Below are 27,891 nucleotides of genomic sequence, written 5' to 3'. Positions count from 1 at the left end.
GGAGCAAAGAAGGACTTTGCCCCAGGTCATGTGTATGGCCAGCATGTATTTGGCTGTTTGATGTGGCTCCCTGGATAAAGCTCAACATTCTCTGAGATAGTATTATTTTTAAAATTTCTCTTTATGGAGGAAAAAAAGGACCTAAGTTAAATTGCATTTAATTTGGAGTCCTTTTTGTGGATCAGAGGCAGTCCGGATAAACACATTGGGTCCCCTGATTTTACTCATTTAGGTCTAAGAACTGTTATATTCACACCCTCAATACCAGTGTCACCCTCTCCCCATACATTTGGACATATAACAGTACACTTACACAAGGCAACAATGGAGACTGGAGAAGATCCTTGCTGACATGCATATGCTTACAAGCGTTAAATCTCACACAGTGCTACATGAAGGTTCACACCACCCAGAGCTTCGAACACACACACACACACATACACTCCCCCTACATGCACACCCCCTCCCCAGATGCCCTTACACACACATACACCCCCCACGCAAGGCACATGCACCCCTACCAAGCAGCTTGCCAACTTCAGTGATCTCCCTACTGCTGCCTGAGCTCACTTCCTTCCTTACCCCCTCCTGCCTCCTCACCAGGTTCTAAGTATACAAACACATATTCACACCCACACACAGGCACCCGGAGTTAGGAAATGGGGGATCACCCCCACCTCAGACAAATGATTACAGATTTAATTACAAGTGACACAGTAAATAAAAAAAAAATACTATCAAATGTAATTTGTGTGGGTAGTGAGGTGTGACTGGGGAGGGCGGGGCAGCCAATGTTTTAATTAGTGTGGCTGCCTTAGATAGTGCCCCTCTGCTGGCGCAGCCCCCAGCCAGGCAGGACTCAGGGGATAAATGACTCAGCTTCATCTTTCCTTGGGGGAGCTAGGTGTTCCTGCTTTAAAGCTCATACTGCCCAGGGCCCTTCTCCCTTTTCCTCTTCCTCTCCCTTTCCTTCCTCTCCCTTTCCTTCTCCCTTTTCCTCTTCTCTCTTTCCTTCTCCCTTTCTTTGTCTCTTGCTTGCTACTTTCTCTCTTTTAATCTGTCTGTCTGTCTGTCTCTCTGGTTCTCTCTCTTTCCCCACCTTTGTCTCTGTCTCTCTCTCTCTCTGTTTCTCTCTCTGTCTCTCTTTTTCTGTCTGTCTGGATCTCTCTTCCCCTCCCCCCCCCCCCATCTCTGTCTCTCTGTGTCTCTACCTATGTCTCTCTGCTTCTCTATGTCTGTCTCTATCTTTCTGTCTTTTTGTTTCTGTCTCAGTCAGTCTGTCTGTCTGTCTCTCCCCTTTTATCTCTGTCTCTCTCTGTCTTTCTGTCTGTCTGTCTTTTCCCTATCTCTGTCTCCCTCCCCCCTCACTGTCTCTCTCTGTTGCATTTGCCCCAATATTCAAATCGGCTGCAATCTGATCTTCCCCCACCCCAATTCACACACTAAGTCTCTTTCCCTCTCTTTTATTTTCATCCTCCTCCCTCTCACAGTAAATTCTTTCCCCTTTGACCCCATTCCTTATTTCTTCCTTCTGTCCCTCCTTGATTTAAAAAAAAATCTATTTTTCTATTTTTCCAGATCAAAGCAAAGATCAAGAATCCAAGTTTCTCCTGGGGGTTCTCACATTCCACCCAAACTCTTCCACCTAGTTTGGTTTCCTCCTTAGCCTTATGTGAACCCAGGTCCCCAAACCGCAACATTCCTTTTGGAGGGAATTTAACTCAGAATATTATATGATCACAAGGTCGCAGATCACAACTCAGTTGGTTCTTCAGAGCAGGAAATTGGGATTTTTATCATCTTTGGCCATGCCCTAGCCCAAGCAAAGCAGCGGTTTAGAGCTAGAGAAGGATAAAAAGGTTCTCATGTGGGAGGAAGAATGTTTGGGAAGAGCTATAAATTGGGATTCTGAGTCTGTGTATCTGAATATATGTGCATATGAAAGAATAAGACATGAGTATGAGGCTGTGTATTGGCAAATGTATTTGTGAATGTTCACACACATACATATACATGTGAATGTATGTATATGTGAGTGCATGAGAAAATGCTAATGTGCATGCATGCTAGTATGACCATGAATTTATGAAACTGTGTAAGCACTAATTATTTTTATGGGTGTAAGTTTATGTATGGTTGTGAGTGTGTATCTAGGTGACTGTGATTGCATATGTGTATAAGTGAGATACGAGGTATATGTGGGTTACTATATGCAAGAGCATGAAGAGTGAAAATATATATGATATTCCATGCATGAGTCTGGATCAATCTGTGTGTGTAACTATAAATGCTGTGATTTTTAGTCATTTTTCTATCATCTTTTTGTTACCCTTTACTTACTCTTTGTGACCCCTTTTGGGATCTTCCTGATAAAAATACTGAAATGATTTACCCATTTCCTTCTCCAGCTCATTTTACAGGTGGGAAAGACAGAGGCAAATAAGGTTAAATGACTTGTTCAGTGACATATAGCTGGTAATTATTTGAGGTCAGATTTGAACTTTCTAACTACAGGCTTAGCACTCCATCTAGCACCACCTAGCTGCTCCAAATATGGATGCACAGAATTGTTAATGATAGCCTTTATCCATTTCTTTAAGGTTTGCAAAACTCTTTATAGATATCTTGTTTGAGCTCATTGGCCAAGATGAATATCTCAGGGCTGGGAGGGGTTGGGTGCATAGGGCATGTGGAAGGATGTCCAGGAAGCCTGAGTTCTAATACAAGATTCAGGTTCATTCTATCAGTGTGGATCCTTCAAGGATAGGGGATATGCTCTCAGCAGGCACAGCCTTGATGGAAGAAGTAAGTTTCTCTCCCCTTCCCTATAGCAGACTCCGAGTGTTTTGAGGCTCTGGATCCTTATTGTCCTGAGCTCAGGTTTCTTAGGAGGCCATGTGGCATAATGGAAAAAAAATTGGATTTGGAGACAAAGGATCTGACTTCAAATCTTAGTATACCCACTTATAACTTTAGGTTAAATCAATTTACCTTTATGGATCCCAATTTTTTGTCTGTAAAATAAAGGGACTAGACTAGATGACCTCTATCACCCTTTTCATCTTTGATCTAGGAGCCTGAATATAATATTGTGCCCCTAGTTTGGATGTTTGGAGTCTGGCTGCATAGGATGGTTGGGGAGACCGAGGGGACACTCACAGCCTTTGTAGATGTCCGTAGGGATCTGGACAGCCGTATATGAGTAGTTGACCTTGTTTTTAAAGTTGGGATCTTCAACGAAGTCCAGCTGCAGAGTACTGGGCTTTTCCCTCTCAAACTCTTCACCCTCGGGGTCTTCCTGAGAGGGAGAGAGAGAAAGAGAGAGAGAAAAGGGAAGACAGGCAGTGTCAGGGATGGTGAGGAGAAGAAAATTCAGGAAGAGAGAGAGAGACATTGAGAAAGGAACAGACAGAGCAATAGAAAATAGGCATCTTACTAAAGTAGAAAGAATTTACTACTGTAAATTTAATTTACAATAAATTTAGACAACAGAAGTCCTGAATTTGAATCCCAGCTTGCCACTTCCTCTACTTGCGGACCCCAGGCAAAGCCTTTAACCTGTTAGTTTCGTTATTTAGAATATGAGCTGGGTTAGATAGATTCAAAAAACAACCCAATTCAATAAACATTCATTTTTACTCCATGCAGGGCACTGTCCTTGGTGCTGGAGATACAGAGATAAACACTGGATGGGAGTTTTTGAAAAGCTTACAATCTAAATGTGGGTTGAGAAGGGGAGAGGGAATATTACATGTAAAGAAATAATTATAATCCAAGGAAGAATTTCAAAACCTTGATAACCAAGGTGGCCAACTTTCTTAACAAAAGGAACTTAAATATTTCAGTACAGAAACCAATTCTGAAACTCTGATGAGGAAGGGAGAGGATGAGACAGAGGGTGAAAGAGAGAGACAGAATCAGAGCTATAGAGACAAAGAGAAAGATAGAGATCTAATGAGAGAAATAGAGAAATAAAGACAAAGAAAATGATGAAGATGGATAAAGACAAATAGACATATAGATGTGGGGAAACCTAAGTTTTCACACTTTAAAATGATAGGGTGGATAAAATGATCCTTAAGATTTTTGCCAGCTCTGAAATTCTGTGATTTCTTTTGGAGGGAAAAGGTAAGAGAACAAAATATAGAGAAAGAGAAAAACGTGACTTGTCCCAGGGAAGGAGCTGCTGCTGTCACTGTCACAGATAGGGATGTGATCTGGACATATATATATCATCGAACCGCACTGCTCCTCCCCTCCCCCCTCCCCCGCCCCAGCCCCAGACTCCCTTTCTCTTCCACTGAGTAAAATCCACCAATAAATGTTCCCTTTTTAGTCCCTGAGATGGGTGGGAGTGGGAAAAGGAAAGGAGAAGCTATCTAACCCCTCTTCTCATTAATGCTTCCCTAGTATTCTACCCTCATCCCATAGATGGTTTAGAGTGAAGCTCATGGCAGCTAACTATAAGCTAGAGATGTTCTGGGAGCCACCTGGAGGGCTGAGAAAGTCTTTGAGAGGTAATTCTGTCCATGTATTACCTACAGAGGCTCCATCTTCTGTAGGACTCTTTCCTTTCTCCTGGCCTGAGGTTGTGTGTGTGTGTGTGTGTGTGTGTGTGTGTGTGTATGTGTGTGTGTGTGTACTGAGAATCCTCATAGTCCCAGCTGGTATATCTTGACTAGTACCTTATCAAATCCTGAGAGAATCTCCAACCCAGTAAAAAAAAAAGGAAAAGAAAATCCTTGAAAATCAATTAGCAGCAAAAGGCAAGTATCAGAGACCAAATTAAAAGGGAGATCGGCTTAGTGCTCTGTCAATAAGGACGCAAGCGACATTTAATTACACAGCCTGATCAGCAAACTCAGGCTGAGCTTGCTTGGCTCCACACTCCCCAAATCCCCTCATTTCCCTTCCCCCACTGTGGTTTCCTAGGCAACAAAGAGTGTCACTCAGAAGAATCTAGAAAGGTCAGGAATCCAGAGTCTGGGGCCCAAGTCCTCTTGCCTTGACCTCCAACTCCAGGGAAAGGGGCTCCAGTCACTGTCACCCCTCCTTGCCTATGCCTGGATCTGCCTGATTGCACAAATGAGCTCCCAGGGCCTTCTGGCCTTAGGGGGCTGGGCTGGGAGGGAGGAAATAGGCAGGTCTAGTGGGTATTTATAGGAGCCACAGCCTGGAGAGGGGTTGCAGTTCCCCCTAGACACAGGGATGGGGGAAGGGCTTGAAAGACTCCAGTTGACTTTCTAAAAACAGCGGCCGCCCGCCCCTGACAGGTGCCAATTATGGCGTTTCATGGGCACGGGCACGCACTGCAGAGCCAGCCACCCACTCCTGTGCCTCCTGGCTCAGCTGGCAGAAGCCAGTGTTCTAATTGGTGCACAGTGATGAGTGTGACTCTGTATGTGTGTGTGTGTGTGTGTGTGTAAGATACTCATCACTAGTGCAGGTGTGTAACAGAAACAGGAGACCTGGACAGAGACAAATTGAGAAAGAAAGGGAATTGAGGAGAAATAAAGACACAGAGATAACAGGCAGACAGAGACAGGGGGAAAGAGACTGAGAAAGGAAGAGACAGATCCAAGAGCCATAGAGAGAAGCTGGCGCTTGTTAGGGAAGGTAGCAGCATCCTCCAGAATCATGTCTCTGACAATGAGGAGGAACTGTACTGTACCAAGCATACCCAGGAGGAATTATACCTTCCCTATCTCATTCTTCAATCTTATCTCCTACTGTTTCCCTTCATAAACTCCTCATCCCCAGTTAGTCTGGGCGACTCCCATTTCCCATGGTCTACACCCCAGGTTAGGGAATCACAGGAACCATATGAAGGTTAGGTTTCTTTCATCTCTAAATCATTTTGATCTGGTTTAACTCCGTAACTTAAGAAACTGGAAAACTAACGACCCAGAGGGAGGTGGTGAGGTATAGCTCAAAGAGGGGGTGGATCAAGAGGATTTGTATTCTTCAGTTGCCACTTATCACCTGCATGGCTTTGGGCAATATTATTATTAATTAATATATAATAATCATTATTGATAATGATGATAATGGGAATTTACATAGTGCCCAAAGGTTGGGTAACATACTTTACACACACTATCTCATTACATCCTCACAACGCCCCTGTGAGGTAAGTGCTATAAACGTGAATTATCAATTCACAAATAAGGAAACTGAGGTGAAGAGGCTGAAATGCCTTGGCTGGAGTCACCCTGATAGCACATGTCTGAAGTGGTATTGAAACCCAAGTTTTTCCTTTTTCAAAGGGTCAGTTTCTTCAGGCATAGAGTGAAAGAATTATATTAGATGCCTTTTAAGATCTTTTCTAAGTCTGCATTCTCTTTCTTTTTTTACTTTTTTTAAATTTATTTTTCTGCATATGTATGTATGTAGTTCATTTTTTATTTTAGCTTTTTATTTACAAAACATATGCATGGATAATTTTTCAGCATTGACCCTTGCAAAACCTTCTGTTCCAACTTTTCCCCTCCTTCCCCTCATCCCTTCCCCCAGATGGAAGATGTAGGTCTGCATTCTTAAAATCTTATTTAGAATGTTAATTATTTCCTTCCTTCTTTTCTTTTTCCTTCCTTCCTTCCTTCCTTCTTTCCTTCTTTCTTTCTTTCTTTTTTCTTTCTTTCTTTCTTTCTTTCTTTCTTTCTTTCTTCTTTCTTTCTTTCTTTCTTTCTTTCTTTCTTCTCTTTCTTTCCTTCCTTCCTTCCAGAAAGATTTCTTTTACATTCTTGCAAGAATGGGTGCCTAGGTGAGTAGACACATCTTTGAAATTCCAAAGACAGCATTTTATTTCCTGTCCTCAAGAGCAAGTCCCTCCCCTTATTCCACAGCATGAATCTCCACCCCTTATGACATAACCAATCCCTGCTCCCAAAGAGCTTACATGTTAGCTTCCCCCTTCTAGAATGTAAGCTTCTTGGGAGCAGGGGCTGACTATGTAATGAGGATTCCTTAAAACACGGAGGAGGGGCTGATTCTCTGATGGCAGAGATGTATATGGAAGGGGAGGGGGAGGTTCTGGAAGTCAGGATTCTGTCTTTGCTCTAAGTGTCAAAGCCATTTCTGCTAGCATCAATATCGTAGCTCTGATCTCTGGGGGAGAAAGAGTGTTGAATGTTAACCTGCTCTTTCTTAGAGATGGAGACAGGACCTCTCCCTGTCCTGTCACGGCTTAGGTGACTACGGAGTTGGTTAAACAGAAGATACTAAAAGGCAAATATTTTTTAAGCTTGGATGGAACCTGCCCGAGAGGTGATAGTGGAATGGGACACCTGGGCCCAAGCTCATGGCCCAGGCCTTGCCTCCTAGGGGACTGCTTATCATTTACCTGTCTGGGTCCATGTCTCTCTAATAATTGTTGTGTCCTTATATCCCAGGAGCTGTCTTCCGCTATGGTTCCCTAGCTACCTCTTAGCACTGGCAGGCACAGGCGTACAACACAGACATGTGCCTGCGGGCCCAGATAGCCCCAAACACATTCACACAGGCCTGTCGGGCCCTTGAAATCCCCAGGTGACAGCGAAAGCCAGGAAATTGGGCTTTGAGGAGCTGTCTGGCCTCTAGATAGCAGGTGATGGGTTCTGAGCTTTCGATGAAGACGTCTCAATCTGAAGAGGCAGAGAGGGTGGTGGTGGTTAGTGGGAGGAGGGCTTGGGGAGGGGGAGAGAAACCCCCTCAAATGTCAGTGGCAGATGAAGGGCGCCGGAAATTTTAATCTCCCAACTTTTTAGGCGAATGTGACATTTGGATCCCTCACAGATAAGCTATCAGCTGGAGAACTTTCTCCTTTTTTCCTCTTTCCCCTCCCAACCCCCACCTTCTGTCTGGTAATTTAAAAATAAATGGTCTAGAAAGAGCTCTAAACAGTTACCTTTGGCAAAGATTAAGAAAATAAGCAGCCTACCATTGCTGTGGTTTTTATTTATAACAGGATGGTTGCCAAGCTGGGGACTGCAATGGAGGCTGCACCTTCCATGCTGCCCCCATCCTCCCCCAGGGGACAAGCTGGAGTCCAGGGTGCAGGAGTCAGGTTCTGGCTCCTCTCTGTTTAAATGGTGGGTGGGGTATGTTCGTGTGAGGGGATGGAAAGGGGGGGGGGATTCTGAAGCGCCAGGGAGGGGGCTGGGCCTGTCCAAGCCTGATGAGGCTAGGGAGGCCTCCGTCACTCAGCTGGCTCTGGCCTGGGTCCTGGGGGGTGGGGGGAACCAGAAGAATCAGGAAGAATTAAAGCTCCCTGGTTTATATTTAATGCACTGATTGCTAAAATTATAGCACGGAGCTGCCGGGAGGGGGGTAAAGAATTAGAGTCAGTATCTAATTAAAGGTTCACTCCTCATTTGAATTTCAGATTCTAGCTTTAATTTTAGTAACTTCTCTCGGAGCAGTGGAGGCTCAGCCAAAGGGAAGTACACCTGCTTTATGACCACCCACTCTTTTCTCCCTCTCCCCATCTCATTCTTAGTCTGCAGAACAGCCCCCTCCCCATATTCTTCAATGCTCTAGTGAGCCTCCTGACCCAGGGATTTTAGCTGGAAATGGGAAAGCTGACCTTTTCCCTTCCCTCCTTCCCTCCTCTATCTTTGAATCCCACCTCCTCCAGGAAGCCTTCCCAGATTGATCATAAAATCAGTCTTCCTTGGGGCCAACCTGGTCTGGATATCAGAGTGCTTCTGGTCCTCTCCTCTGTGCCTAATGAATGTGTTTTCTGCATGACTGATTACTATCAGGGCAGGGCAGGGCAGATTATGCTTCTGTTTAAGCTTCTATTTGCAGAGCCCATACCCAGTTGCAGGGTCTGCCTTGTGTAGAATCCTTGAACCACAGAATGTCAGAGCTGCACTGTCTAGTTCAATCCTTCTCATTATACGGGGAGAGGGGAGAGAAAGGAAGCCGAAGGAGAAGGCAGTTGCTCAAGATTATATAGACTCAGTTGCATAACTGTCAATGAAACTGGGGTCATCTGACTTGGCCAGGGAGCTTTCCACCAGATGCATGGCCTCTTCTTCTGCAGTGGATGCTAGCCAGGGTTATTCTGTAGCTGGGTACAGGAAGGGGCATTGCTGTGGGCACCTGTGTGTTGTTCTGGTTTGTGTGTTGGGGCATGGGGCCCTCAGTCAGGGAGTGGGGTTTTTGGGGGTAGAGACTAGATTTCAGGATGATTCAGGGTAGAGAAATACTCACCAGCTCAGCATCTGCTTTGGAGTCATAGTACTGGATATCTTCTTCCTGGAAGGAGAAAAAGACACAGTCCCATCAGTTCTGACTAAAAATGCTTTGGTTTTCCCCTTTTCTTCCATCTTGGTCTCTCAGAAGCAGATCTTACAGCTGGGGGGAACACGGTCCACCAAGGTGGCCCTCTGTGATCTATAGCTCATCAAGAATCCTTCCTCACAGGGATACTGATGCTCCTATAGAGAATATTTGAGTATGTGTGTGTGGGTGCGTGTGTATGTGGTGGAGGAGGGAGAGAGAAAGACAGACAGACAGAGAGAGAGAGAGAGAGAGAGAGAGAGAGAGAGAGAGAGACAGAGAAAGAGAGAGAGACAGAGACAGAGAGACAGAGAGAAAGAGACAAAGAGACAGAGAGAGAAAGAGAGACAGAGAAAGAGAAACAGAGAGACAGAGACAGAGAGACAGAGAGAGAAAGAGAAAGAGAGAGACAGAGGGAGAGAGAGAGAAAGAGACAGAAAGAGAGAAACAGAGAGAGAGAGAAGAAGAAGAAGAAGAAGAAGAAGAAGAAGAAGAAGAAGAAGAAGAAAAAGAAGGAGAAGGAGGAGGAGGAGGAAGAGGAGGAGGAGGAGGAGGAGGAGGAGGGGAAGGAGGAGAAGAAGGAGGAGGAGGAAAGAGAAACAGAGAGAGAGAGGCAGGGAAAGACAGATGAAGAAACAGATACAGAGACAGACAGAATGGAAGAAGAAAAGGAAGAAGAAAGAGGAGGAGAAGGAGAAGGAAGAAAGAGAAAGCGAGAGGGAGAGGAAGAGAGGGAAAGGTAGAAGGAGTATGGGAATGAGAAAGGGAAAAAGAAGGGAGAAGAAGAAGGAAAGAGAGAGGTGCGGGGATGATGAAATGCAGAGGAAACTGGGTGACTGGAAGTGCTGGTAAGACTGTCATAATCAAATTTTACTTTCCATCAGGAGGAATAATTAAGGGGCACCAAATTAAAGGGAAGAGCGAGGAGCTGATGGCTTTGGGCCATTGTCAGGCCCCTCCCCCTGAAACTCCTGCAAAGCCCACCCTCATTTCCTATTCACTGGGCTCCCACAGGGTGGGGCTGTTTCACTGACAATCCCTACTTCAATTCTTCAACCTATTCCTTAGGAACCTGCATCTCCACCTCCTTACAAGTAGGTTTCTTTGGGAGTAGATAGAGTACTATAATAGCATTTTATTTTTCAAAATATATGCAATGTAAAGATAGTTTTCAATATCTACCCTTGCAAAACCTTATGGTCCAAATTTTTCTCCCTCCCTTTCCATCTCTTCCCTTCCCCTAGACAGCAAGTAATCCAATATTGGTTAAATATGTGCAATTCTTCTAAACATATAAAGTACTTTAAATCTAGGGTCCTATCAAGAGAAGGATGTCAGACATGTTACCAAAGTCATTTATTGACTTTCTCACTGGATCTTATCTGGCCTAGGATGGGAGAAACCTGGCTAGGACACTGTTCCCAGAGGCTTTTTTTGGGGGAAGAAGCCCTGGCCCCCAGCCCAAATATATACATAGACATAGGCAGACTGTGCCATACTCTAGGGTTCCCAGCCCTGGGCCACATGCATGGATTTATGCCCTGACATATGATTAAGAGCCTTCAAGCAGCTCAAAGAGATTTTAGATATTATTTAATTGAACCTTTTCTTTTTACAGATGAGGAAACTGAAACCTAGAGAGGTTAAGATCACATAGGTATTAAGAGGCAGAGTCAGGTCCTTTCTAATTATAAATCCAGTGCTTTCCTCTACGTTACAATGTCTTTGGGGATAGCACACGTAGGTCTAAGTAAGCTCTGTCTTCAGGAACGGACTTACGGACACATTCCCTATGTCCAGGTCACATAGATGGATGGGGCCAAGATCACTTGGGCTGGAGGTAGGAAGGCACAAAATCTACAGAACTAGTTGATCTGATGAAAGGGAAGATTCTAAATTGGTTCTGACTCCTCCCCTATACATTACCCTTCCCTTGCCTTCTCTAGATCCTATAACTACAAAGACTGATTTCCTCCTGTGGAGAGGTGGCAGGTGGCAGCCAATCAACAGATACTTATTATGTGCCAAGTATTAGACGAGATGCGGAAGATATGAAGTGTAAAAAAACAAGAAACCCCGTAACAAATCCAGGTCTCTTCCACAGAACACTTACAATCTCATGGCTGGGATGGTTAGGACTGGGGATCGAGCAAAGGTAGAATCACGAGAGCAAAAAACATTTGCCTGCCTGGCTGAATGCTGGAGAGGTGGGGGCTCTGAAACTGTGCTGGGCTGACCCAGAATGTCCTCCCTCTTCAGACATTCCAGAGGACCTAGATTAGCTACTTGGCCCCCACACAGTGAAGGGTAAGTCTGGACCCATTGTAGTCTATGAGGGTCACTGTGACCTGGTCCTGATGCACGATATAGGGTTATTGCTTCCTGAAGGTGATGCAGGACATGGCTGTCACTGCCATCAAGACCTAGCAGTGTCTACTGTTTATTGCCACCTGGATTCAGTGCCGTTGTGAAGATAGGACACCAACCAGACTCTAATGATGGAGGGCACCATTGGGCCAATCTGGTGCCATTTCCCAGGCTCCTAATGCCCGACTTCTGCTCCAAAGTACCTGGCAGGAGGACCTACTCACTGCTCTGTGGTATCTCTACCAAGCAGTCTCTGTCCTCCAAACTGAGCCCCAAGCCAGAAGAATGGTCCCAGACACACTCTCTCACTCAGGATTGATATTAGAGATGAAAAAAAGATAATGGGGGGAGATTGAAAGGGAGAGGAGGAAAGGAGAGAAAGAGGGAGAAGCAGGAGAGAGAGGGAAAGGAGAGAGAGACAGAAATAGAGAGAAGAGGAAGGGATGGAGGAAGAAAGAGAGAAAGGCAGGAAAGGAGAGAGGGGCATAGAAAGAGAGAGAGGAGGGAGGGAGAGGGGCATAGGAAGAGGAGAGAGAGAAATAGGGCGACAAAAAGGGAGAGGGGAGAGAGAGAGAAGGAAAGAGGGGAGAGAGAGAGAGACAAGGAGAGAGGGAGGAGAGAGAGAAGAGAGAGGAGAGAGAGAGAAGGGGAGAGAGAGAAAAAGAAGGGGGGGAGATAGGCAATGAGGAGAGAGGCAGGGAAGAAGAGATAGAATGATGAATCGACTTCATATCTTCCAATATCTTTTATTAAAAGTCCAGTCATTGTGGGAATGTTCTTATTAATTATCTGTGATTTGTTGTGAAACGTGATGGGTTTACAACTTGAGAAGGAGGAAACACAATCATTACTCCTGCCAGAAGCTCCCTCCCCTCCTTCCTTCTGACCTGGCTCTGCCTGGTACGGTTGGTCAGTCGTGGGGCCTGGGTTCCCAGCCATCTGCATGCTATAATTACCTAGGACCCCAGGAGACCCATAACACAAACGGGCTAATTTCATGTTTAATGACCTTTAATCAGGAATGAGTGTGACAGCCAGGCCGGTGGTGGGGTGGGCACCTGGTGTTGATCAGGAGCTGCCCCAGGCTTTGCACTTTTTTCTTATATTGTTGGAGAAAGGATGGAAATCCACGCCGGAGGATCAGAACTGGGTCCTGTCATGAACTCTGTCCTTTCCTCCTTCTCCCAGACCTACCAGATCAATTCTTCCTCTTCTCCTCCTCCCATTTCTCTTCCCCTTAGGCACATGGACTTCCTCTAAGATATTGGGGAGGGGGTGAGAGTAGGTCTTAGCTCGGGGCTCACTCTGGGATCTGGCTTTTGTCTAGGGATTGTATGAGACCATCACTTCTCTTCTAAGAAGCGCAGGAGAGAAACTGCTTTGGGGCAGTTCCTGGAGATACTCCCAGTGTCCCTATCATTATAACCAGAAGAAAACAAGAAAAGCTATCCCTCCTTGGGCCTTCCCCACTCCCAACCAACCAGTCGCCTAAAACACCCCCCCCCCAATAAGATATAAATGTGTCCATACAAACACATACAAACGGGACTCTCACATGCATGTATGTCACTTCACATGTGTGCCCTCATAAACACAATACAGCCGCCCACAGGGACTGGACAGAGCTTGGACGTGTGATTTCACTAGTTTCAGAGCTGTACTCCCCTTCTCTTCGGTCTGGATCATTGAGAGATTAAGTGATTTTATTTGCTTGTTCTCCTCCCCTCCCCTTCCTGTCCCTCTCCCTCCTTTTTAATTTTATTTTTAAATTTATTTTTTGCTGAGGCAATTGGAGTTAAGTGACTTGCTCAGGGTCACACAGCTAGGAAGTGTTAAGTGCCTGAGACCAGATTTGAACTCAGATCCTCCTGACTTCAGGGATGGTGCTTTATCCATTGTACCAACTATCTGCCTCTCCCTCCTTTTTAAGTGAAGTCAGCATTCACTTTCCATAGCTGTCACTCATAGCAAATTTTTTCCCCTTTAATTTATGAGTAGTTGGGGCAGCTAGGTGGCACAGTGAATAGAGCATCAGTCCTGAAGTCAGGTGGACCTGAGTTCAAATCCGACCTCAGACACTTAATACTTCCTAGCTGTATGACCCTGGGCAAGTCACTTAATCCCAATTGCCTCAGCAAAGAAAAATTATGAGTAGCTTGGGACCTTAAGGTTTGTCCCTGGGGGCCCCATTCTCCTTCCCTCTTATCCTCCAGGTCTCACCTCCCACATCTGATGATCTGGAGAAACCTCTGGCTTCTTGCCTTTTAAATATGGGGAAGGTGAGGTTGGGGCAGGCCGAGCCTACCTCTCTCCCACCATGTCCTGTCCCCCAACTCCTTCTCTCATTAAATGACATCTGACTAGTCCCAGGCACACTTTTGTGGCGCGCCCTGGCAGTAGAGCAGCTGGGTCAGAGCCTGCCTGGTTCTGTACCAGGTCAGTTTATGATGCTGGTGGTGTTGGTGGTGGTTGTAGAGAGTTCAAAGCCATGGCTTTCCTGGGAGTGGGCTACAGGTATTCTGGGACCACAGCCAGGGGCTGTTGGGGGAAGCCATTGCCAGAGCCCTGACCTGGGAATCTAAGAAACTGAGTTCTAGTCCTGACTGCCGCTCACCCTGTGGCAGGCCTGGGACTGGTTCTTGATCATTAAAATGAGAGAAGTGAGATAGAAAATTTCTAAGATTTCTTGCTTTAACATTGTATTAAAGTGTGAAATTCTGTGAAATTCTAACAAACGTTGGGGAAGAAATGGGAGCCAAAAGAGAAAAGCAAGGTTTCTGAGTAGGTTTCTAGGAGCCTCGGTGTGAGTGGGACAGTGGGAAGGTACCTTTCTCCAGGCTGTCCTCCTGGCTCTACATTCATGGACTCTCTGGATGGACAGCTTGGGTCCAAGATGAAATTGGCTGTTCTGAGACTTAATTTTCTGTCTCCCTTTTCTAGTGGCTTCCATTCTATCTTTCAGGGTAGGGGTAGAGACAGTTGGCTTTAGACATGGTTTGAGGAAATATAGTTGATGTCCTTTATCTGTGTCTGGGATTTGTTATATAATAATTAATGACAATTATTCCTACTGAGCTCCACTCAGACAGAGGCTATGGTCTCCTATTCCAATCTCCCATATGTCAATTCCTCCACATCCCATCTTCTCAATTTCCCAGGAACTCAGGAAAACCCAGTCTTAGTCTTAGCCCTGACACCTACTTGCCTTGTGACTTGAGGCCAACTCTTTTCTCTGAGACTGTTTACCTACTTGTAAATTGAGAGAGTTAAACTAGATGGTCCCTACTTTCTGGCCCTACTTTCTCTAATCACAAGACCTCTTGCATACTCTGGCTTTCCAGCCTGATCCTTCTACCCTTCCCATACCTCACAGCTTCCTGAATACCACTTCCTTCTCTAAGGATTTTGCCCTAGGATCTGGTATTCTTTCTTGTTAGTATTTTTTATAAACCTCACTGATATCTTCTAAACCCTAGCTCCAGGCACCAAGTCCCAGGCCCTTCAATTTACATTCAGAGACCAGCTACAATGATTTCTAGTTCCCTATCTCTTTTCTTGTTTATCCCTTTTCTTGTTTGGCACTCACTCTTTATTGACACCCCTTCCCTAATCTACATATTTTAGGAAGTCTGGAAGTGAATGAATCAATGAAAAAACAATTATTAAGCACCTACTGTATATTAAACATTAGGCTAAGCCCCAAGTCTGCAAATAATAATAATAATAAAAAAGCAAGACAGGTCTTGTTCACAAAACCTTACATTCTAATGGGGGAAACAACCTATTAATCTAGGTAGTCATGGCTAGTAACTGGAGTGTGAAGTCATTAAGATAGAGAGTGAACTTATATATGGCAAAGTCATAAGAATGTATTTCCTAAGGCTGATTTAATAATAGTTGCAACGTTATTAAAAATCTGGTTGCAGGAAATAGAGCGGAGGACAGGTAGTACCCACTTTAGGTTGGGTGGTGCTTTTATTTGCTAATGTCTTGAATGAGTAGCAGCTGTTAGTGAATAATGAGTTCTCTGGAGTATGAAAGTTCTGAGTTCAAATCCTGTGTGTGTGTGTGTGTGTGTGTATTTGGACGTGACTGACTATCATAATTTGGACAATAGGCATTCTTCATCTAGTTGGTTTTTCTTGCGTGGGTAGTTAGGGCAAAGTCCTTGGAGTGAGTAGATCTCACTCAGGAGAGTTTATAATGTTTCAAGGCTTAACGTCATCAGCCATATGCAAACAGGAGCTTTTGGAGGACCTTACCAGCTATAGTAAATCCCATTTTAATATTGACTCTGCTCTGGAGAAGTTCCATGGCAGTGCCAAGCATATGTCTCCTTGTTTTATGCTCTGATTGATGGTAATAATCTGAGGTTCTTAGAGCAAAGTGATCTCTATGGGTTACATCACTCAAGGAATCTTCTATGATTTAGACTTAAGCATAGGAGGCAGTTTGATTGGGGAGAGTCTTTAAAGCGTTGGCATTTGCTTTTTTGAATCAAATTCTTTTTAAAGAGAGGTCAGCAAACAATAAGTACGAGTGGAGTCTTGTATTTTCAGGTGTAAACAGCAAAGATAAGATCTGATGTAGAATATTGCTTGCAAAAGTCTGTCCTTTCTCTGGGCATATTTTTAAAAAAATCAAGGATGACCTCAAGTTACATGTATATTATTCTCATTTAAGAAATTTATAAAAAATGGGAAAGTAGGCATATAGGTCAGAAGTTACTGATGTTCTCTTATTGCCTTTTTTCAATGGGTTCCACTCATATTCTTATTCAATCATTGGCTATATAACCATCATCTCCCTAACAAACAAGTAAAAATGTTTCTATCACCTCAAAACATCACCAACATTCAGTTTACTCTTAATGTTGACAAAATGCAATCTCTTTTTATTACAAAAAGGATCCCTGAAAGCAATGAATACAACCCACTATAAGGATGAATTCCCTCTTCAATACCACAATTCACTAGATGATCATTTGATCATCTAGATTCTGCTGAGAAATTTTTGGTTACTTGTCTAAGTGCTATATTCTAATCTTCCCTCTTTCTCTCGGAAGAAATTCAATTTTATTTTCAGACCTAAATTCTCTCCCTTCCATCTTTTCCTGTCCCAATAGAGAAAGCAAAAAAAAAAGCAAATCTCATTGACTATGTTAAAAAATGCTTCTAATTGCACTCCAAGTTTCCTCTAGAGGTAGAGAACTCATTTCATGAGTCTTCTGGAATTTTGTTTCCTCATTGTGTTGATCAGTTTCTAAGTCTTTCAAAGTTGTTTGTCTTTATTGTATTATTACTATATAAACTCTATTCATTTCACCTTGAACCAGAAGTTTTTATGGCGCCACACCCTTCAATTATTTCTTACAGCACATTAGTATTCCAATACATTTATATACCACAATTTGCTCAGCCATTACCCAATTAATGGGCATCTCCTTGGTTCTTATTCTTTGTCATCACAAAAAAATGGCTTAGATATTTTTGGTTTGTATCCTTTTCCTTTTTCTTTAATTTCTTCAGGTATAGACCTAGTTGGTCTTCATTGGATCAAAGGGTATGCATATTTTAATAGCTTTTCAGGCATAACTCCAAATTGCTTTCCAAAATGACTAGGTTTACAGCTCTATGAGCAATGCATTAATGCATTAATGTACTTGCCTGCCTTCCCTCAGCTCCTCCAGCATTTAGCAAGCCTAACCCTTTAGCATTTGTCATTTCCCTTATTTTTAAAAATCAACTTTGCTAATCTGTTGCATTTGATTGTTTTACTTTGTATTTCTCTAATTATTGGTTAATTAGAAGTTTTTTTTTTCATATGCCTATGTATAGCTTGGATTCCTTCATCTGAAAACCTTCTATTTATATTCTTGGATCATTTATAAGTTGAAGAATTTAGCCCAATTTCCTCATTTTAAAAATGAGAGAATTGAGGCACAGGGAGTTATGTGATTTGCTCAAGATCACACATGTAGTAAATGGCAGTCTTAAATCCAGCTTGATTGATGGCCAGTTCAGTATTCTTTCTACTATATCACCAAGACTCATCTTCCTAAGGTGTGAGCTTCAGAAGGGCAGGGACAAAATCCTACCTAAGTTTTATTTCTGTCAGTTCTAATTGCAGATTTTGCATATAGTCTGTTGTCATAGACTTTGAGCTGGAAGAGACCTTAAAGATCATAGGGCCCAATTCTCTTATTTTAGGGAGGAAATAGTTTCCAAGAAACTAAATGTCAGTCAAGATTACAGTTAGGGTCAGAAGTTAGGTCCCCTGAGGTCATTCAGATGTTCTATCAGATCACACTGCCTTTTTTTTTTTTTTTTTTTGAGTTCTAATCACAGATTTGCTGTTCATTCACTGTGTGATGTTGTTCAAGTCCCTTGACTATTTTGGACCTCAATTTTCTTCTCTGTAAAGAGGGAGCTAGGTTAGATGACATCTAAACTCCTTTTCAGCTCTGACACTTATGAGTCTATGCCTCTAAGCCTATTGCCTTCTACAGCTCTAGGTCCTGTGGCTGTTTACTTTGAGAAATCACTATTTGCTCAGCTGTAACTATACCTCTTCCCTGGGGCTGCTGGGGCTGGGATCAAGACCAATTGTTAGCTTTCTGACCTTGGCAGGAGGGGTGGCCTTAAACTGAGTGCATGAGGGATTTAGGGAATCACCATTATGAAGGCATTTCTTCTTTCTCTGAGGTCTTTGGTTGGGGTTAAGAGGAACCCATCCTACGGAATCTAGGTTAAGAGAATAAGTGTCTTAAGCATTCCTTTTCTCTTGACTATGTTCCAATAAGAGAATTACTGGTCCTGAATTACTAAACCTGGCTCTATTCTGCTCCTGGAGGACATAAAGGCTAGATGTGGGGGCTGAGACATAGGTTGTGCTGGGACCAGTTTGCATGTATGGACTGAAACTGGGATCAGAGTTAGGGTTAGGGTTGGTTATAGTTGTTGAATTAGTCATGGTGTTGGTTAGAGTTAGGGTGAAAAGTTAGGGATGAGTTCTTATGCAGACCTGCGGTCAGGGCGAGGGCTGAGGTCCAGCTTTGGGGTTGGGCTTTGATCAGAGCTGAAGGTGGGGCTAGAATTATTGTTAGGGCTTGGTATCAGCTTTAATGCCAGAGTGGGGACAAGGTTAGGACCGGGAGTGGTACTAAATATTTTGGATTTAGACTTGACTCTAGTCGAGTCTTGACTGGGGTGAGAGTTAATGACAAGCTTCAGTTTGGGATTAGACAAGATCAGGTTCACATATGGGTGGTCTTAGGACTGGGGTCCAGGGCCTTGAGTTGGGTTTGGGCTAGGGTTAATTCTATGACTGGAGTTAGGGCTAGGCTCGGGGCAGAGCTGGGACTAGGCTATACAGCCAGTAGGCATTCTTATCTTGGCTGGGATCGGAGAGCATAATGAAAGCTGACATTACATCAAACACAATCAGGAGTCTCGGTTGATGAAGATCATTCCTGAACACACAAACCCATTAAACCGAGGGGAAAAATATCAATTCTACACACTCTCTGGCAAAAAGAAAATGTGATTTGTTATCTAAAAGGGGGTTATAAACACGGCTCCGATGCACTTTCCCTCTGTAATGAAAACAGGGCTGGAAATGGTGAGATGACTGCAAATTAGTATATTTGATTTTATTTTCTAACTTTTTAGGTAAACCTTTTACAAGGACAAGGGCAAGGATACAAAACCCATGGACTCTGAGCATCCTCCAGATTGCTTACCACCAATTCTGCCATCCCTCAGCCTGAAAACTCCATTCTTGCTTAGATCTCAGTTCAGAGCTTTTCTAGAATCACGATTCCAGCTCCGAACTCATCACCCAGTCTAGAACCAGGGCTATATACCGAGCTCATTTCAGAGGACAGATCCCCTAGCTCAGCAGACATTTCAAAGGGCATATTTATTATACTTAAAGCTTGTATAAACACTTTAACAGTAGTAGTGATTTGCATACAGCTAGTGGGCTAACTACAAGGATAGTAAATTTTCTTCAACTAAAATTCATTGAGGGTTTGGGGTGAAAGCAGCTAAGTATAGGTGACACCATAAACAGGTTTGGCAGCAGGGGGCCCAGTAAAGGCAATAGTTTCACAATGACTGCTGGCCATGGTGCTGAATTACGGGACTTCTCCAGTCTATGCAGAATGTCCACTCCACTTTGACTCTGGGTCCAAGCCTTTTATGACAATTGGGGAGGCAATCATAATTCCCACTGATTATCAGTTCCTGACCTCCTCCTAAGCTGTGTGCATTCCAAAAGATGTGGTTTTCAAAAATATCTTTGAAAGATTTTGCCCACTGAAGATCAACCTCTGCTTGTGGAAAAGTGTGTTGAGCCCTCTTTGTGACAAGATCTTTGTGACTTTATGTTACTATGGGGAGCTGAATTGCACTTCCAGACTTTCTGCCATGTAACTCCTGCCTTCACTGGGAAAGGCAATAGCATTGGGTAGTTACCTATTTGGGGTAGGGCCAGGCTGTTACTCATGCCAAAGTGTCCATAAAATATCTGCAGCCAGATGAGACAGTGGCACTTCTCTCTTTATAGCTGCACCCTCTTTCCTCTCCCTCCAGTCCTGGGGGAAAGGACTTTAGAGAGAGGGATCATAGAAGCTGCCTGAAGGATTGAGGCAAAGGCAGAGCTCAAGGAAAAAGAGTGGGGGTGGGACAGAGACACCATGAGACCAAGAGACAGCAAGGATCAGATGGACACAGAGAAAGAGACACAAGAAAGAAACATTAAAAGAATATATACAAAAAGACAGCATCATAAAGGCAGAAAGACAGATAGACACACACAGTTGGAACAGGGGAATTGAATGTGTGGCAAATAGAACTCCTATTAGGAATTTCTGTTAATGGAGTTGATGGAACGTGGGGGTGAAATGGGGCCGTCTGCCAGCAGAGTCTGCTGGTCTGGCCCCCCTATGGACACACACATGGTGCTCATCTGTTACTCGTCATGGCAATTTTGCTAAACCAATGCAGCAGATGGAAACTCATTCTCCTAATGCATACCTGTGACTTGCCCCACCATCATGTAAATAAAAAAATGTGCACATAAATAATAAAATATACACATGTGAAAAACCCCCACAAGAGGAATAGAAGTTCATAAACACATATGCAAATACACACAAAAACATCTGTGTGTGCCCACATGCATGCAGCAGGCCTGGAGGATACAGATGAAATAAGGGAAGTAGGGCCAGGGACTATAGAATTGCAGAAAGAGCTGATGGTTTTCTGTTTCAAGGATGAAAATTTTTAGTTTGGGTGGGCTTCTGGGTATGCACATGTAGAAAGTGTGTTCATGACAAAAGCAACAGTAATGAACATTTTATGAGCCAGAAAATGGCTTACAAAAAGTAATATTTCAAAAGCCTTCTATGCAGGTGCTGAGGTTAGGAGTTAATTCTGTCTCTCTGTCTCTCTCTCACTCTGTCTCTGTCTTTCTTTTCCTCTCCTCCCTCTCTATCCCCACCATCTGTTTGTCTCTCTGTCAGCTTTCCTACCATAATCCTTGGTAGAAATAGGGATGAATTGACCTTTATCTTTTTTACTTCTGGATTTGGATCTCCTCTGACCTGAGTGTCTAGTTTCCTCTAAATTCTTCTGATACTCTGTTTTACTATAGAGTCAAAATACCCAGCTTTTATAGTTCAAATGGCTGACTGCTTACCTTGTCCCTCCCAGCCTTTGTCTGCACATATTAGAGATAAGCAGATCACCCTACTCTTCCCTTCTTCCTCCCCTCCCCCCTAGTTCTTAAGCATAGCTGTTATTTCAGGCCTTCCCAGCATATTTAGACTCTCTGGACATTACTGCATGACCATGTCTATAGTTAGCAACTCTTCTCTCAGATAAAATGGTGGAAGAGACCTAATTTTTGTGTCAGTCCTCAGTAAAAGGGGCGGGTCTGGTTAAGAAAGGATCTTTGTAATTTAGGAACTAAAGAAGGGGTGGGGAGAGATATCTTCTATCTGTTCTACCTTCACTGGGGATAACTCTTGAGTATATACTTTACACATTATTTGTGGCTAATGTTTGATCCCAAGCCAGCTCCTCAGGCTTTTGACATCCTTGTGGGTCTTTCCCATTTCCCCCATTGTCAGTTAGAGTGAGTACATTCTACTGAGTCTGAGCCAGGCTAAATGAGAAAACCATAATCTGTTGTTGAAAAAACCACACACACAAAACGAACATATAATTTGTCTCAAAGCCATTGACAATTTTTTTTCATGGTTTTTAAATTATCAGTATCACTGCATCTCACCATTATGAATGAGAGAATTTAGGGCTGGAAGGGACCTTAGTTACTAGTTATTCAGGCCAATTCTCGCATCGTACTAAGATTCAGAGATAGGGTAAGGGACTTGCTTCAGATCACACAGTTTGTAAATGCCACACCTTGGATCAGTCAATTCTGATATCAGATAAAGGAATCTTTTCACCTCACTGAAGAGGACCTCTTTTCTTTTACAATTTTTAAAATGGAATTGACACATTTGCTTGAATCAAAGACCACTATCCTTCCAGAAGTTCGTCCTCCCAATAAGACCTTAGTTCTCTCTCCCTTTTATGCACAGGGTAGGATGATACCAGCATGGGCCGTTCACCCAGAACCAATTGATTTCCAATCCTGGAAAGGTCAAGCCCAGGCATTTGGATCCTAGTTGCTCCTTTTCCAGGGCAGGGTTCCCAGGGTAACTCCAAGTTCCTCTTCTTTCTTCAGTCATTTCCTTGGGGCTCCACCCTGTGCGTATCCTTGGGGGAAGGGGAAAAGATGCAGGAAGATGTGCCCAGGGATTTAATGGAAACCTGACTCTCTGATTGCCAGTCTCATCCAGCCTTTCCTGCAGAGGAGACTTGAAAGGAATAGTTCTTTCGCTTTCTTCACTTCAAAATTAATATTTTAGCCTAGAGCTGATAAGCCAAGATTGAAAATTAGTGGATGGCCATGTAGGGGGAAGAATGGGGGAGGGGACTCATCCCTTGTTGGATGACAGTTGGACTGCAGAGGGAAAAGCTCCAGGTGGAAATTGGAGTTGGGATAGCCAGGCTTTTTTAAAGTATATTATAGGCATCCCTCCAGCCCCATTTCTTCTGGAAGGCTATCAGCAGTGATAAAGATTCCTAATAGGTCTAATGGGAGCTTCAGAACTATCTCTGAACAGAAGTTCTGAAATATCAGTCAAGGCCTTAGAGAGATCATAGCCCTAGGCCCCACTGTGCTCAGCCTTGCTTCCATTCTCTGCTCATTGAGGAAATGAAGGTTTTCCTTGCCTTGATTTCCCTCCATTGTAAAAAGGGATGGAGAGTGAGTAGGATCTGTACTGGCACACACATTTCTCTGTCTTCCTCCCATGACTGGAATGCCCTTCGTTTTCAATTCTGCCTCTTGGATAGTCTAGCTTAAGGATCGCTGCCTTCTACTTGTGGACCTTCCTGATCCCTCAGCTGTTATTGATTTTTCCATAAATTACTTTATATTATTTTTGAATGTGTTTCTGAATATGTTCTGTTCCTTAGACTGTAAGCTTCTTGAAGACAGGAATTGATTTACTTTTATCTTTTATGTCTAGTGTCTTGCTTTTTCTGTGAAATGGAAATAACAGTATCTATACTGTTTATTACCATTTATTTATTATACAGGGATGTAGAGTAGCTTAATCAGTATTTATTAAGTGCCTACTGTGTATCAAGATCTGTCTCCATTCCCTGATCACTAAGGAGGTTAGGTGAAACCTTAGTTTTCCTTATATACAAAATGGAGGTGGAAGTGAAGAGGCTCAATGTTGACGGACAGCTATGTTAAATGCTTGTGGATTGCCTTTTGATGAAAGGCAGTGGAAAAGTATCTCCAAGACTGAGTCCTCCATCTTGTTTTAACCTAGATATAAGGTTGGTGTGTAAGGAAGGGAGTTAGGCCCAAAAGGAAGTGGGACTGACAGCTTGCAGGGAGCTTGTGGACAGCACAGCATTCTGAATTCAGCCCCAGTGACTAGGCTGGATAAGGACTGATGTGGGGAGGGCTCTGGTTGGGGTCTGTGATAACTCACAGACCCTTTCTTGGATTGCTATACCCAGGCACGCTGCGTCTGTTTCTGAAATTGCTGGCTGAAGTTGAATGGTCCTTGAGAGGCCAGGGGTTGGCAGCGGAGGAGGCAGCCAGCAAGGCCGCCATCATCTTCTGCCCTAAATTGTTATTGGTACATTCTGCACCTGTCGCCCATCTGTGGGAAGTGCTGGTTTGAGGGCCAGGTCCCACTAACGAGGATTATTGCACTTCCTCCAGAACCCAGCTGTCCTGCCAAGGTTCGGCAGAGCCTGGTAGATTAGTACAGGGCTGCAGCCATCAAGCCCCCTCTACCTCTTCAGTGTAGAAATTAGGTCAAGAGACTGTGTAGGGAGAAAGAAATTGGAATGCAGAAGATCTGGGTTCGAATGCCAGTGCTGCCATCAACTTAATTTGTAACCTTGGGCAGATTAAGAATGATCAAGCCTCAAAGAGATCTCAGAAATCAACTGGTCCAATCTCTATTTTACTGATGGGGATCCTGAGGACAAGGATGAAGAAGGTACTTATAAAATTAAAGCTAGAAGGTATGGAAGAAGTCACACCTTCCTCTGATTCTACAAGATGAGGAAATTGAGGTCCAGAGAGAGAAAAAGGAACTTGTCAAAGATCACACAGCAGCAAGTAGCAGATTAGGAACAAGAATCTTCTATTCAGCCATTGTGTTTTTAAAGTCCACAGATAAGGTCTTGGGTGCTGACCACAGCCTCCTTGTAACAGGATCTGTTATGCTGTTCTCCTGTCTCTGTCCCTAATGAGGAATTACTCCTGCTGACCTCTCTGCACTCTGAAACTTTCCTGTCACAGATCTCACCCCTAAGGGCCAGACTCTTTGCATCTTTTCAAGTGACAATTTATTTCATGGATGCAGTGCCACTTAAATGATGTTTTTCAACCCTAGGTATCACAGGAGCCCTTGAGAGTCTATGTGTCCCCACTGGCTCTTCACTAACAGTGAGACTTTTATCATGCTGCATAAGGAAAATCAGATCAAAAAGGAAAAAAAAACCGAGAAAAAAAACAAAAAGCAAGAAAACAACAACAAATAAGGTGAAAAACTAGGTTATAATCAGCATTCAGTCCTGACAATCTTCTTTCGGGATGCAGATGGTTCTCTCCATCACAAGTCTATCAGAACTGGCCTGAATCACCTCATTATTGAAAAGAGCCATCAGAGTTGATCCTCACATAATCTTGTTGCTGTGTACCATGCTCACTTGGTTCTACTCGCTTCACTCAGCATCAGTTCATGTCAGTCTCTCTAGACCTTTCTGAAATCATCCTGCTGATCATTTTTTATAAAACAATAGTATTTCATAGCACTCATATAATGGTGAAACTTTTAAGGTGACAGGGAAGGCTTCAGTAAGAAAGGATTAGAATGAGAGAGGCGTTAGTTATGTGGTCCTGTGATTTGGTCAGACTCCCCTGTCATACTGTGTTTAATTCTGGATACCTCGTTTTAGGGAGAACACAAACAAACTGGAGCTTGTTGGAAGGACAGCAGCAGTCAGGCTCGTGAGAGGACTGGAGGCTGTGTCCTGTGAGGATAGACTCAAGTCTGGATAAGAGAAAACTTGGGGGAAATATGATCAATGCCCTTCTGTAACTGAAGGGCTCTCCCATGGCAAAAGGATAAGCTTTGTTCTGCTTCCTTGGGGCAGAACCAGGGGCAGGAGGCGGGGAGTGGAGTTTGACTTAGTTTAAGAAGAGACATTAACCCTTGTTCTTAGCCAGAAACCAAGAAGTCTTTCAGCTCAATATGAAGATGACTCGAACTGTCCAGAAGAGCATGAATGGGATGCTGAGAGACATAGTGAGCTTCTGTCACTAGAGGTCTAAGCTAGAAGGGTGCTTGTAAGGCATTCTGTAGCCTAGATTCCTATTCAGGTACCAATTATGTGAGATGGCCTGGAGACCTTTTCCAACCCTGAGAAGTCTGGCTCTTTAACCCCAAATTCCTGAAAGACACAGCTAAGGTGTGTTAAGGTGGGTAGTGGTGGAGAGGAGCATTTTGCTGATTGTCTGGGACAGCTCCCCGCCACCCAGCTCCTGCCTCTCTGGAAGTGGTAGCTGCACTGGGCTGGCTGGAGGCAGCTTTGACCTGTTCCCACCTGTGCTCCATTCCCTCCCGCCCCAGCCTTCCCAGAAGCTCATCTGCAGCTCAGGAGCTCCTGGAGTTAATGGCCCCACTATTTGTGCTAATGCGTTGTGTGAAGCTTTGGCAGCTGATGCCATTGGCCTGCAAGCAGAGCTAGCCCTTGGCCCCGAGCTTCGGTGGCACTAAGCACAGCCTGGGCAGGGAGGAAGCTGTAAGCGAGGCGAAGGCTTCTCTCAGGAGAGGAGGAGTGGGCCATACGTGCAGAACGGGAGTCTAGGCCAGCAGGCAGGCAGAGACCTCTGGGCAAGCCAGACAGGAGATCAGCAGATGGTTGTGGCTGAAGTCTGGTGCCCTGGCAATGCCCGTTTGCCCCCTACCAAGTCTGCATAGTCAATCCTGCTCGAGCCTGCTCCCTGATCTCCAGGGAAACATGATGCTGATGCACAACCCAGATCCCCTCCTGCCCCCAGCAACATTCCCCTGAAAGGGCCACGGATGTCACACTTATTCTCATCACACCCTGCCCAGAGACAGATAACGACATCGCCCCCCTACATAGATGGGCAAAAACATTCACACACACAGACGCTGCACAAAGGCGGGCACAGAGACATTCAGAGACACCAGGGTATTTTCATGGCCTCGGATATGCACATTCAGACACAAATAAATGAGCAAACGGACTCAATTCACTCTGGAATCACAGAACGGAACCCCCGAAAAGGAAGGGCCTTCAGAACCAGAAGGGATCAGACCCTTCAGATTGCCAATGGGGACACTGATGCACAGAAGGGTTAAACATCTTGCTTAAGGGAGTACAAGTAACATATTCCAAAACTAGATTTGAATCTAGACACTCTGACAGTGTTTTGCAATTGGGTGTAAAGTAATGGGAATGGGGTCTTCAAACACTGATAGACCCCACTGCCTTGTCTCAGGCCTGGTGTCCTGAGGCTTTGTTTGGGGATCAGGAGAGGGAGAGCTCTGACCTCCCACAGTCCTGAATAAGTCACATTTCTCATGCTTGCCCTGCTATTGTGTGAGTGTGCATGTGTGCATGTATGTGTAAGCTTTGGTTCCCAAGAGATTTGTGAGAAATAAATGAATTAATCTATTTTTTTTTTTGCCTTCTCTTAAACAGTCCAATCAATCAATCACCAAACTTTTCCAACTGTGAAGAACATCAAGAAAGTCAAGTTGACTGCTCTGAGTGGAAAAAGGAGTAATCGATAATAAAGGTTGAAAAGGGCAGATTGAGGTCAGAGTGTGACAGGTTTTAAAAACTAAACAGAAGAGTTATTATCTTTGATGTTAAAGGCAATAGGGAGTTATTGAAGTTTATTGACTAGGGGAGTGACATGGACAGATTGTATTTCAGGAAAATCACTTTGTCACTTGGGTGGAAGATGAATTAGAGAGGAGAGATTTGAGATTCCAAACCAGAGAGACTGATCTGGAAGCTACTATTCAGGTGGGAGGTGAACAGGGTCCAAACTGGGGTGATGGCCCAGTGAGAAGAAATAGGGAGACCAATGCAGAAAATATTGTGGAGGCACAGATTTGTGAAGGAACATGCAGAATCCAGAATAATTTTGAGATTGTGAATTTGGGTGACTGAAAGAATGGTGGAGCTCTTGAAAGAAACAGGGAGATTTGGAAGGAAAGTGGGTTTTTGGGGAAAGGTAATGAGTTCTTTTTGGATGTGTTTGACATCCTGTGGGACCTCTGCTGGGTCCAAAATATCCAAATTCAAGCTCCGACCATATTTCCCCTCATTAGGAAGCATTCTCTGGTTTTCCCCTTTTGCTGAGCCACTGTTCTTCCTGAGGGGAAGGATGCTGCCAGGAGTCTCTGTTGCTGGGACCTCGAGGACAGGATTCTCTAAGCCTTCTATGTCATCATGTCCTCCCAGGTTTGATGTTCATTTTTTTCCTTCTAAAGCCTTTCCTGTCTTTGACCTTCTATGTTGTAAAGCCCTTCCCAGCTTTGACATTTCATGTTTTAAGGTCCCGTTCATGCATAATTCTAATGTTTTATGATAATCCTGTTTCTTTCATTTT

General features: G+C 43.9%; 1 protein-coding gene across 1 annotated transcript in view; it reads right to left on the bottom strand.

The window, feature by feature from the left end:
- The window catches only part of CACNA2D2 (calcium voltage-gated channel auxiliary subunit alpha2delta 2), a 441,743-nt gene that overhangs the window by 44,531 nt on the left and 369,321 nt on the right, over window positions 1-27,891 (bottom strand). The window contains exons 5-6 of the mRNA XM_051985848.1: window positions 9,196-9,240; window positions 3,160-3,298 (exon numbers count right to left, since the gene is read on the bottom strand). Coding sequence (XP_051841808.1) covers window positions 3,160-3,298; window positions 9,196-9,240 — 184 coding nt within the window. The remainder of the gene's footprint in view (window positions 1-3,159; window positions 3,299-9,195; window positions 9,241-27,891) is intronic.

This window comes from Antechinus flavipes, chromosome 1, assembly GCF_016432865.1.
Source record: "Antechinus flavipes isolate AdamAnt ecotype Samford, QLD, Australia chromosome 1, AdamAnt_v2, whole genome shotgun sequence".
Lineage (NCBI taxonomy): Eukaryota > Metazoa > Chordata > Mammalia > Dasyuromorphia > Dasyuridae > Antechinus > Antechinus flavipes.
The sequence above is the reverse complement of the archived record's forward strand: the minus strand, read 5'-3'. Positions and strand labels throughout refer to the sequence as shown.